Source organism: Amblyraja radiata, chromosome 22 (assembly GCF_010909765.2).
Source record: "Amblyraja radiata isolate CabotCenter1 chromosome 22, sAmbRad1.1.pri, whole genome shotgun sequence".
Taxonomy (NCBI): Eukaryota; Metazoa; Chordata; class Chondrichthyes; order Rajiformes; family Rajidae; genus Amblyraja; species Amblyraja radiata.
In genome coordinates this window covers 34586399-34599785 of record NC_045977.1, presented here as the reverse complement: position 1 = coordinate 34599785, position 13387 = coordinate 34586399, and the positions used below count along the sequence as shown (strand labels likewise).

Genomic DNA, 13387 nt, shown 5'->3' with positions numbered 1-13387 from the left:
GTTGATTCGATGGGCCGAATGGCCTAATTCTGCTCCTATCACTTATGAACTTATGCAGTTGTGTGAACGGGTGATGAATGGTCAGCATGGACTTGGTGGGTCGCACAGCCTGCTTCTATGCAGTATCTTTTAAGTCAATCAATGGTGAAACTCGAATCAGCACCAAATATACTTCAAGAATGCCAAGAATTTAATTCCCATTTGGCAGCATTCAACTCTGTTCAGTGAACAGCTTTGCAACTTCAATAATGACCTGTGTTTCTTGGTTTTACTTGCCTATAAAGCTCATTAAGATCATTTTAAAAAAAAAAAAGGCACTTGCGATGAAGGATGTGTTGAAGTTTCTCACGGGAAGACGTAACGTTTTGAGAACCTTTGGAAGGGAGAAGATGGCTGGTCGCACTTTGTGGGGGAGTAAGAGTGTAGCTTTATGGTTGTGCAGCGCTTGCGGGAGGATAGTCTGAAGCCAAGACTCTAAAGAGCAGCAGAGGTGTTGAGAGATCCAGGGCATGCATCGCACTAATTTCCTGTACAGCCCAGTCACTGGAAAAATCTGCCCCATTTCCTTGGTTGTTATTAAAACCATCACCATTATTTCCCTACAACATCCAGCCCACTGCATGGAAATGTAGCAAGGAGATGCATTCCAACCCAGGGGCGGAAAACCCAGGGGGCCAGAGGGGACACGCCCCCCCCCCACCCCATGTTTTGAGAGGAGGGGGACATCCCCCCCAAGTTTTTGTGATCCGTATTTTAAAATCTCCACTTTTCGCGAGACAGTGGGGGTGGGACTGATGATCGAAGGCGCGATGATTGGAGGAGGGAGACGTGGGACAGACCTGTGCCTCATCCACAAGCAGGATTGATCCCAGCCGGGTCTCCGGCGCTGTCCCGAGTGCCCCCCCACGGGTGGCCAGAGAGGTCGGGAGTCAGACGGGAGCTGTGCCCACAGCCAGCGCAGAGAAACAGCGCTAAACTCAGCTCAACTCTTCCTGTCCCGCCAGGTGAACCTGCCTGGACTTGCGGGAAATATGGCCAGTGCGGAGAAGCAGCGCTGGTATCCCGTCAGTCCAGACAGGGCTGTTAGTTAACCTGGTGAGACAGGCAGAGAGGGGTGTGTGTGTGTGTGTGTGTGTGTGTGTGTGTGTGTGTGTGTGTGTGTGTGCGTGTGCGTGTGCGTGTGCGTGTGCGTGTGTGTGTGTGCGTGCGTTCAGAAGGTCAGACGAGGACTTTATTCCATGGAGTGCAGGAGGATGAGGGATGATCTTATTGAGGTGTACAAAATTATGAGAGGAACAGATGCCTAGAGGACATAGGCTTATGGTGAGGGGGTGGGGAGATTTAACAGGAACCCAAGGGGTAATTGTTTTACACAATGGATGATGGACATATGGAGTGAGCTGCCATTGGAGGTAGTTGAGGCAGGCACTACCATAACATTTAAGGGACAATTGGACAGGTGGATGGATTGTGTACCTTCGATATTCCAGCATCTGCAGTTCCCTTTTGAACAGGTGGATGGATAGGACTGGTTTAGAGGGTTATGGGCCAAGCTGGGACTAGTGTAGATGGGGCATGTTGGTCGGTGTGGGCAGATGGGGATGAAGGGCCTGTTTCCACCCTGTATGACTCCATGATGGATGCACCACCATAATATTAACATGCAAAATGAACGTTACAATTATCATTACAATTGAGTTATTGATGGTAATAACTATAACATCCTGCAATTACGGACTCTATAGAGGAGAGCGAGGCATTATAGCTAACCTTTAAGTAAGTGGTGGTGGGTGTATGAATGTGGATTCTCCCGTCCCTTTTGTTGCCTTTGTTCTTGTAGTAGGTGTAGATGACCAGGTTCTTCACCGATATGGCCTTGGCTGCTGTAATCTCGACACTCGACTGGTAAGCACGAACGTGAGGCTGGCTCAGCTTGTGTGAAGTCTGGAGATAAAGCCACGGAGTGTCCACCTTCAGTGAACCTTGCCGGAAATTGGGGGAAGAGAGAGTTTCACAAATGAATGGCAATGGCAAATAAATCCATCGAATAACAGTCTAGCGGCCAATGTTTCAAAACCTGAGGTTTCTTTGGATGTTGTTGCCATTGTCTACCTTGTTTCTGTAGTATTGCTACTGAGAGTGAATTCACCAACAATTTAGTCCTGGACCAGCCACATCGAAGCAAAGGCCAAGAAAACACACCAACGTCACCACTTCCTCAGAAGGGTTAAGGGCCTGTCCCACTTGCCGATTTCTTGGGCGACTGCCAGCCAAATATCAAGGTCGCCAAAAGATTTTGAACATTTCAAATCCAGCGGCGACAAAAAAATGTTGCGATTTTGGAGTTTAGAAGGATGAGAGGGATTCTCATTGAAACATATAAGATTGTTAAGGGCTTGGACACACTAGAGGCAGGAAACATGTTCCCAAAGTTGGGGGAGCCCAGAACTAGGGGTCACAGTTTAAGAATAAGGAGTAAGCCATTTAGAACGGAGACAAGGAAACACTTTTTCCTCACAGAGAGTGGTGAGTCTGTGGAATTCTCTGCCTCAGAGGGCGGTGGAGGCAGGTTCTCTGGATGCTTTCAAGAGAGAGCTAGATAGGGCTCTTAAAAATAGCGGAGTCAGGGGATATGGGGAGAAGGCAGGAGCGGGGTACTGATTGGGGATGATCAGCCCTGATCACATTGAATGGCGGTGCTGGCTCGAAGGGCCGAATGGCCTACTCCTGCACCTATTGTCTATTGTCTATTGACACTTGAGGAAACACCATGCGTCAATACATCATCACACCGCGTCACGCCGCAACTTTTTCGGTGATCTGATACGTCAGTCAATGATGCCGGCGGTCGCCGAAAAAAATTGCCAAGTTGGACAGGTTCTTTAGCTATTTCGGCATGTCTCCAACAACCCTCAACAACTTCTGCAGATGCAATGTAGAAAACATCTTATTGGGATGCATCATGGCCTGGTTTGGGAACAGCTTCATCCTAGATGGCAAGAAGTTGCAGAGAGCTGTGGATATTGCCCGGACCAAACTTCACACAGACAACACCCAAGGTCAGGATTGAACCCGGGTCTCCAGCGCTGTAGGGCAGCAGCTCTACAACTGCGTCACTGGGCTACAGGCGGTGTTGGAGGCGGTAGAGACTTCCTCTATCCTCACCTCTTCCCATCTCCTGCATCATGTACACAATGTACGGCTTACCATCCTCCCTTTACTGCACCTACCTCTAGTCCCTGCTATTTGTCGCACACTAAATCCTTTCGGCCAACAAGCAACCTTTACCACATTTTAAAGATTTCTACTTGCCGAGACCTCTGTGAATTGGAGACCATAACTGGGTCTCATTCAAGATTACATGCGCTTCCCAACAATGCCAATGGGAGGTGAAACTTCATTGGGTCCATGTTGCAAATGAGTGCAAGCCATCTGCTGTACTTCCATATCGTGAGATCTAGACATACAACCAAAAATCTATCTCACGCTCTATCCCAATCCCATCTCAATGGCCTCAAAGCCATGTGGTAGTACAGCTCCTCCAGGCAGCTGGGAGTGTAAAATCAGCCCCTTAATACTCAAAACTGGTGGACACAAAATGCTGGAGTAACTTAGCGGCTCAGCCAACATCTCTGGAGAAAAGGAATAGGTGACGTTTTGGGTCGGGACTCTTCTTGAGACTTCTCCTGAAACGTCACCTATTCCTTTCTCCAGAGATGATGCCTGACCCACTGAGTTTACTCCAGAATTTTGGTTCTATCTTTGGTGTAAACCAGCATCTGCAGCTCCTCCCTACACATAAGCCAACCTGGTATCGGCACCGAACAGCAAAATGCGCAACCATTTTGGCAAACGCATACATTAAAATTGGCAGACAAGGAACCTTCACACCATTTTAAAGATTCAAAGATTTCTACTTGCCGTGACCTATGTGAATTGGAGATCCTAATGGGCCTGTCCCACTTAGGCGACTTTTTTAGGTGACTTCAGGAGACTATGCAGTCGCCACATGGTCGCCACATGTTCGCGGGTGGTTGCCTTCATGGTCGTGAGGAGTTCCCGCATCCTGGGAACTAGTCGCGGCCTCATTATGGTCGCCGCGAATTTTTCAACATGTTGAAATATTAGCGGCGACCAGAATGAAGCGGCCATGGAGAGTAACGAGAATTCTCGTGCCGTAGGTGGGTCGCCAAGAGGTCAAGGGTTCTCGTAGTTTGTAGCCGGTGCTGAGCGGTGAATTTCATTGGCCCATTGGGGAAAAAAACATAAGCGGTAGTTTTCAGAACCAAGGATAACCGACCGGTAATGTTAAACGTCCGCCGAGCTTCACAGCCGTGCATCTCTGACTTCTTAAAAGTTGTCTCCGTTCCTTCTCCCCCCTCTTTTTAAGGACTTACGTGACCCTTCCCGTACACTGTGCTCTCACCGTCTTAGTTACAGCGTCAACCTTCCTGTTCATCGCGGTGTGTGTCTGTAACACATTTGCACCGTGTGAATTTCACTCAGACAGCACTCCCCCGCCTGCCCTGTCCCCTGCCTGCATAACGGGCTGGTGAAGGAAGCGATGTGTGTCTGACAGTCGACGGCAGTCCCCTGAAAAATCGCCTAGTGGGACAGGCCCATTACCTGGTCTCATTTGAGAGAATTCACAAATTGAATTCAAGGTCTAATGATTGCACATTGAGCAATGATATTGCAAAGAATGGAATTTGCTAATCCCAAGAACTATCATAAGATGCTTCTAACTCGTGTCAGTATTGGTACACGGACAACTTCTGTTTTGGCTCAGGGTCAAACCAAACCTCTGCTTTAGACTAACTTCAAGTTCATGAGCATTTCAAGATATCTATTCACACTTCGCACTCATGGGATTGAACACGCTATTTCAAATATTTCTCCAGCCCTATCACACATGTCATTAACTGTGAGAACGTATTCTGTATTGAAATCTCTACCAGATCCACGTAGTTCATGATATGGGAAAATTGGCTGTCACTTCAATCTAACACTGTTGATAATGAAAACAAAAATCTCTGCTTCACTTTAGTTTTAGTTTCGTTGAGTTTAGTTTAGAGATACAGCGCGGAAACAGGCCCTTCGTCCCACCGGGTCCGCACCAGCCAGTGATCCCCGCACACTAACACTATCCCTCACACACCAGGGAATATTTCACATTTCCACCAAAGCCAATTAACCTAAAACCTGTACGTCTTTGGAGTGCGGGAGGTAACCAAAGATCCACACAGGTCAAGGGGAGAAGGTACAAACTCCAATCAGACAACACCCGTAGTCAGGATCGAACCCGGGTTTCTGGCACTAGTGTAAGGCAGTAAAGGGCCTGTCCCACTTTCACGACAAAATTCACAACCTCTGCCGAGTTTGCCCTTGACTCATACTCGCAGCATGGTCGTCACAAGGTCGTAGGTAGTCGTGGCATCAAGTATGTCGGGGCGTTTTTCTAGCCCGATGAAAAATGTCCACGAGTAAAAAAGGTTGTGAATTAGGTTGTGTGAGTGGGACAGGCCCTTAACTCTACTGCTGCTCCACCGTGCCACCCACCTAGTTTAAAAATGTACATTTTTTTCTGAACATAAATTGAATTATACCTTATTCATTCAGCTATATATCCCAATTATATTCATTTTTTGTCTGAAAGTCTATTAATAATAATAATAATAATAATAATATCTTTTATTGTCATTGCACGTCAGTGCAACGAGATTTAGTATGCAGCTCCAACCGATGAAAAAGAAATAAAACTAAATAAATAAGCTGTGTGTCGTGACCATCCGAGGGAGACAGTCCAGGGGGGGGGTGGGGGTGGGGGTGGGGGGCACTCAGCAGACTTTCTGCAGTAAAAGTAAAGTACGTTATCTGCTTGTGACCGACCGGCATTTAGCCTTCTTACCTTCCCATTTCTTTAGATTAGGTTTAGAGGTATCTTTCCATTGAAGGCCTGCCTGGAACGGGATCTTGTCATTGTAGAGTACTTTGGCATGGGTGTTGCTCTCCGAATAATCCTGCAGCAAGTGGGAATGCTGCAGCTGAGTCTTGTAGTTAATCTGCTTCTCTGGAATTTGCAATGTGAACTAGATGAAGGCAAAAGAGTTTGGACGCTGTTAAAAAAAAAATCAGACGAACTGGAAAATTTGACATTCATATTAGGTTCAGGCTTATTATTGTCACGTGTATCAAGGTACAGCGAGAAGCTATGTTCTCCATGCTATTCAATCAAATCAGATAATGCTGTACGTAAGTAGTATTATAATGTCTGAACGTGGTGAACCTGTGGAATTCATTGCTACAGACGGCTGCAGTAATGGATATTTTTAAAAGGCGGGGATTGACATTGTTGATTAGTAAATGCCCCTGTCCCACTTAGGAAACCTGAACGGAAACCTCTGGAGACTTTGCGCTGCACCCAAGGTTTCCGTGGGGTTCCCGGAGGTCTCCCTACCTGCTTCCACTACCTGCAACCTCCGGCAACCACCTGCAACCTCCGGGAACCGCACGGAAACCTTGGGTGGGGCGCAAAGTCTCCAGAGGTTTCCGTTCAGGTTTCCTAAGTGGGACAGGGGCATAATAAGGGTGCCAGTGGTTATGGGGAGATTGGGGTTGAGATGGAAAGATAGATCAGCCGATTGAATGGCGGAGTAGACTTGATGGGCCGAATGGCCTAATTCTGCTCCTATCACTTATGAGCTACATTTAAACGACATAGATAGGACAATAGATAGGAAAGGTTGAGAGGGATTTGGGCCAAATGCGGGTAAATGAGAGGAGCTTAGATGGGGCATCATGGACAGCTTGCATGTTGGACCGAATGGCCTGTTTCTGTGCTGCATCACTCCATTAAAGAAAAGAATTCCAAAGTAAGCAAATAGCCACTGGAATTCATGATATTTTTATAATGCATTTCAACAAAGCTAATATTTACTGAATTCTGTTAAAAAGGATTAATAAAATGGAACATCCTTATTATTACGTAGAAATAATGTCCCGGCCGGGAATACAGTAAGTTTGTGACCTTAGCTCATCCCATGGGGACGCTCCCACTGCCAGGATTAGCTGAAGATGTGTAAACATTGAAGGAGAATTAAACTTCTTTTCCGCCACATGGTCATTTTTATTGATTCATCCGAACATTAGTTTTAGTTTAGTTTAGTTTAGAGATACAGCGTGAAAACAGGCCCTTCGTCCCACCGAGTCCGCACCGACCAGCGATCCCCGCACACTAACGCTATCCCACACACACTAGGGACAATTTAAAATGTTGCCGAAGATAATTAGCCGACAAACCAGTACGTCTTTGGAGTGTGGGAGAAAACTGAAGATCTTGGAGAAAACCCGCGCAGGTCACGGGGAGAAGGTACAAACTCCGTACAGACGAACACCCTTAGTCAGGATCGAACCCGGGTCTCTGGCGGTGTAAGGCCAGAATTAAGCTTCTTTTCCTCCACATGGACATTTTCGCATTGATTCACCTGAATGATTCAACCACTTTTATCCAACTCACCTCCATGAAGTAATTGGTTAGGCTGAGGCTGGAGTCATTTTTGAACAACTGAGTGATGAATATCTTTTTCCTGTTATTGATCTCGTCCCAGTGCTTCCCGTAGTTGATCTCCAGCTGGGTGTGAGTCCGAGATTCATTTTCCTCGTGTTGGAGATGAAGCTGTTAAGAGCGCACAGATACCCTTTCATTAATTTTAGTTTAGAGATACAGTGGAAACAGGCCCTTCGGCCCACCGAGTAGTGATCCCCGCACACTAACGCTAACCCGACATACATTAATTTACATTTAAATTCATCACTAGCCAATTAACCTATAAACCTGTACGTCTTGGGATGTCAGGACTTTCATATGAAGAAAGACTGGATAGACTCGGCTTGTACTCGCTAGGATTTAGAAGATTGAGGGGGGATCTTATAGAAACTTACAAAATTCTTAAGGGGTTGGACAGGCTAGATGCAGGAAGATTGTTCCCGATGTTGGGGAAGTCCAGAACAAGGGGTCACAGTTTCAGGATAAGGGGGAAATCTTTTAGGACCGAGATGAGGAAAAAAATGTTCACGCAGAGAGTGGTAAATCTCTGGAATTCTCTGCCACAGAAGGTAGTTGAGGCCAGTTCATTGGCCATATTTAAGAGGGAGTTAGATGTGGCCCTTGTGGCTAAAGGAATCAGGGGGTATGGAGAGAAGGCAGGTACAGGATACTGAGTTGGATGATCAGCCATGATCATATTGAATGGCGGTGCAGGCTCGAAGGGCCGAATGGCCTACTCCTGCACCTATTTTCTATGTTTCTATGTCTTTGGAGTCCTGATGCATTGTAAAGGGCCTGTCCCACTTACGCGATTTTTTCGGTGACTTGCCGACACCCGTCATAGTCGCAGCAGGTCGCGGAAATTTTTTTAAATGTTGAAAATTCAGCGGTGACCAGAAAAAGATATGACTCTTTGGGTGACTACTCACGACCATACAGGCGTCACCCCGCGACATGTCCCTGCGATATAGTCGTGAGTAGTCGCCCAAAGAGTCGTGTCTTTTTCTGGTCGCCGCTGGAATTTCAACATTTAAAACATTTTTGGCGACCTGCTGCAACTGTGACGGGTGCCGGCAAGTCGGCGAAAAAATCGCCGAAAATGTTGCCGAAAAAGAATTTTTCGGCAACATTTTCGGCGATTTTTTCAGCGACTTTCCGGCACCCGTCACAGTTGCAGCAGGTCGCCAAAAATGTTTTAAATGTTGAAATTCCAGCGGCGGCTGGTAGTAGACTAGTCCATTGTACACTGTGGACAGGACGATTGCAATCACGTATAGTCTTTCCGCTGACTGGGTTAATGTGCAACAAAAAACTGAACTAAACTGAAACTTTATGTGGATATGCAAGGAACTGCAGATGCTTTAATGTTGGGCACTGAACAAAATGCTGGAGGAACTCAACAAGTCATTTAGGGAGGGAAATGTTTTGGGTTGGGCCCATTTTTTCAGACTGATTGGAGGATGGTCCCGACCCAAAAGGTCATCCATCCATTTCCTCCACAGATGCTGTCTGACCTGGTAAGTTTCTGCAGCTCTTTGTGCTTTGCTTATGCTTACATTGTGAAAAACATTGAACATCTTTGTGCCCCCACAGATGCTGAATGACCCGCTAGGTTTTTCTAACAGTTTATTTTTTCCACCAAATTCCTGCATCTTCAGTCTCTTGTGCCTCCAGAATGAAAATCAAGCTTGTTTTTGAAAGTGTGTAGGATGGAACTGCAGGTGCTGGTTTGTACCGAAGATGTACACAGAATTCTGGAGTAACTCAGCGGGTCAGGCAGCATCTTTAGGCTTTAGAGATACAGTGTGGAAACAGGCCATTTGTTCCACCAAGTCCGTGCTGATCAGCGATCACCTGGTGCACTAACACCATCCTGTACACTAGGGGCAATTTACAATTTTACCAAAGCCAATTAATCTATAAACTTGCATGTCTTTGGAATGTGGGACCACCCGGCAAAAACCCACGCGGTCACATGGAAAACGTAAAACTCCGTACAGACAACGCATGTGTTCAGGGTTGAGCCCTGGTCTCTGGTGCTGTAAGGCAGCAACTCTACTTCTACTCCACCGTGTCGTATCTCTGGAGGATAGGAATTGGCGACTTATCGGGTCGGAAATCTTCTTCATCAAAGTAATGTTTAATAATTTTTATCGAAAAGGAGAAAACTAAAAGCCCTGTCCCACTGTACGACATCATTCAAGAACTCTCCTCTAGTTTAAAAAAAATCGAACTCGTGGTAAGTACATAGAATGTACGTAGCGGCTACGTCGGAGCTCGTGGATGTCTCGTAGCGGCTCGTAACGCTAACGGCAGGTACTCTGGAAATGCGGCAACTCGTGAAGTTTTCTCAGCACTGTGAAAAATGTCCACGAGAGTCCCCGAGTACCTACAAACAGCTATTACCGTAATTCTCCGAGGTCGAATCAGGGGAAACTCGGGAGAACTCTTGAATTACCTCGTACAGTGGGACAGGCCCTTTACCCCTGAACATGCCCGACTGCAACTGCATTACAAATGCTCACATGATATCTTAACAGTGTGCTTTTCAGAACCGACTAGGTAAAGTACCTTGTGATTATAGGATGTGATCTGAGTGCAGTGAAACTCATGTTGCACTTGGAGTTTATACGTTTCCATCGGGCTAGCCTCCCTCTTTATTTTCTCAGCCATGTTACATTCATGTTGAAGATTCAGGGCGTCACCTTGTTTAACGGAAAACACAACAAATATTGTATCGGCAAATAAAACGCTAAGAAAAGGTAGATTTCACAATTTTGTGGATTAGAGTCATAGAGTGATACAGTGTGAAAACAGGCCCTTCGGCCCAACTTGCCCACACCAGCCAACATATCCCAGCTACACTAGTCCCACCTGCCTGCGTTTGGTCCATATCCCTCCAAACCTGTCCTATCCATGTACCTGTCTAACTGTTTCTTAAATGTGCATATAGTTCCAGTCTCAACTACCTCCTCTGGCAACTTGTTCCATACACCCACCACCCTTTGTGTGAAAAAGTTACCCCTCAGATTCCTATTAAATCTTTTTCCCTTCACCTTGAACATATGTCCTCTGGTCCTCGATTCCCCTAATCTGGGCAAGAGATTCTGTGCGTCTACCCGATCTATTTTTTCTCATGATTGTATACACCTTTAGTTGAGATTGGTTGAGGTTAATCGGAACAGGCCTTCATTTTACTTGCAACCTTTATATTTATTTTAGACGTTAGACGTGGAAACAGGCTCTTCAGCCCGCTGAGTCCATGCTGACCAACGATCACCCGTCCTATGCAACACACTAGGGACAATTTACAATTCACTGAAGCCAATTAACCTACAAACCCGGATGTCTTTGGAGTGTGGGAGGAAACCAGAGCACCTGGAGAAATCCCATGTGGTTACTGGGGGAACATACAAACTCCGTCCAGACAGCACCCGTAGTCAGGATCGAACCCGGGTCTCTGGCGCTGCAAGGCAGCACCACTACCACTGTGCCACCATGCCGCCCATTCTATTGTGTGCATGTTCACAACAACAGAACCACAGGCCACAATAAGGCTGGCAGAATGGCACAGCTGCAAGAGCTGCTGCCTCACAATGTCAGAAACCTGTGTTCGATCCTGGCGTTGGGTGCTGTCTGGGCAGAGTTTGGACATTCTCCGTGTGATGGTGCGTGTTTCCTTCAGGTGCTCTGGTTTCCTCCCACACTCCAAAGACATACAGGTTTGTAGGTTAATTGGCTTTGGTAAAATTGTCCCTAGGGTGTAGGATGGTGAGGGTTATGGACCAAATGCGGCCAAATGGGAATAGCTTAAATGCGGCATATTGATCGGCATGGACGAGTTGGGCCGAAGGGCCTTTTTCCGTGCGATATGACTCTTTTTTAGTTTAGTTTCGTTTATTTTAGAGATACAGCGTGGAAACAGGCCCTTCGGCCCACCAATTCCACGCCGACCAGCGATCCCCGCATATTAACACTATCCTACACACACCGAGGACAATGTTTTACATTTACCAAGCCAATTTACCTACATACCTGTACGTCTTTGGAGGGTGGGAGGAAACCGAAGATCTCGGAGAAAACCCACGTGGTCACAGGGAGAAGGTACAAACTCCGTACAGACAGCACCCGTGGTCGGGATCGAACCCGGGTCTCCGATGCTGCAAGCACGGTAAGGCAGCAACTCTACCGCAGCGCCACCGTGCCAATTCTAGAACCTCAAAGATCAGGACGAACTAAACTCTCCCGTCTAAAGGAAACATTTTATGGATGGATCGCCATTAAGATAACGAAGATCAGCAAGCTACTGGTTCCATTAGTCAATGTGTCAATAAAGTGTGTGTTAAATATACCGACTGTGAGGATCCCAAGGGGGTGTATCCCCCGAGGAAGTCCAACAGCTGTAGTTTTGTACAGGGAGAAATTAGCCAGCAAAGATGTTCGTTCCACATTGCTATTTAGCATCCTCTGCCAGAGAGTGTGTCGGCATCAACGCACAACTCAAGATACTTACTCTCCCTCTATTAAGATCACTCCAGTGACTAACAGTCTGGGTCCAGCTTTGAAGCTAAAGTTTCTGGAAATTCTCCCCACTGTGACTCAACGTTCAAAAGAGGCGAATGTGGAGGGAAAAAAAAAAAAACAGATGGCAAAGTAGAAAGAAAGAAGTAAAAACAGACAAAGATTGCAAATTTTGATGGAAACATCTGATTTAAATTATAGAGTGTGTTTTAAGAAATCAAATAAGCTAAGGACAGCATGAGCCTGTTAGTTGTATATTCCGCTGGAAATCAGAGTAAACCTCTCCTCTCCTCTGTCAGCTTGTGCCAAAACATGCAAGATTAATTTAAACATGGCATCGCCCGCCCCGATGAACACACGCTCTTTGCATCAATGTTAGTAAGTTACGCAAGTTGAGGGGCTATCGGCGTGCAGAAGTGGCTTTCGCATCATTTGGGTCCCACATGGGAAAGTATGGCAGAAAAACTGGATAGGATTCAAAGAGGAACTTAGAAGATTGCCAGAGCTCATTCACAGAACATAGGAGAGTACAGCACAAGAACAGACCCTTCGGCCCACAATGTCTGTGCCGAACGTGATGCCAAGACCAACTCTTAACCACCTGAACATAATCCATATCCCTCCATTCTCATCTTATCCATGTTCCCATCTAAAAGCCTCTTAAATGCCACTATTGCATCTGCCTCAACTACCGCCATCAGCAGTGTGTTCCAGGCACTCACCATTCTCTGTGAAAATAGCTTGCCCCGCACATCTCCTTTAAACCCTGCCTCTTTCACTGGTACACCTCTAAACTGCTATCCCCTCTAGTTTAGTTTAGTTTAGATTAGATCAGAAAGACAGCGCAGAAACAGGCCCTTCGGCCCACCGAGTCCGCGCCGACCAGCGAACCCCCGCACATTATAACACTATCCTACACTCACTAGGGACAATTTAAACATACACCAAGCTAATTAACCTACAAACCTGTACGTCTTTGGAGTGTGGGAGGAAACCGAAGATCTCGGAGAAAACCCACGTGGTCATGGGGAGAATGTACAAACTCCGTACAGACAGCACCCGTAGTCGGGATCGAACCCAGGACTCTGGCGCTGCAAGTACTGTAAGGCAGCCACTCTACCGCTGCTCCACTGTGCCGACTTTGACATTTCTACCCTGGGGAAAAGGATCTGACTGTCCACCCTATCTATGCCTGTCATAATTTCACATACATCTATCAGGCCTCCCCTCAGCCGCCGACGCTCCAGAGAAAACAAGATAAGTTTGACCAAAGGAGAAGAGTAACAGAAGGATGAAAACTGAGGAGGCTCGGCCTACAGT

At 46.6% G+C, this 13387-nt stretch overlaps 1 protein-coding gene across 1 annotated transcript in view; it reads right to left on the bottom strand.

The window, feature by feature from the left end:
* LOC116985893 overlaps window positions 1–13387 on the bottom strand; it is a 235103-nt gene that overhangs the window by 104744 nt on the left and 116972 nt on the right. The window contains exons 26-29 of the mRNA XM_033041007.1: window positions 10118–10251; window positions 7517–7675; window positions 5909–6089; window positions 1771–1982 (exon numbers count right to left, since the gene is read on the bottom strand). Coding sequence (XP_032896898.1) covers window positions 1771–1982; window positions 5909–6089; window positions 7517–7675; window positions 10118–10251 — 686 coding nt within the window. The remainder of the gene's footprint in view (window positions 1–1770; window positions 1983–5908; window positions 6090–7516; window positions 7676–10117; window positions 10252–13387) is intronic.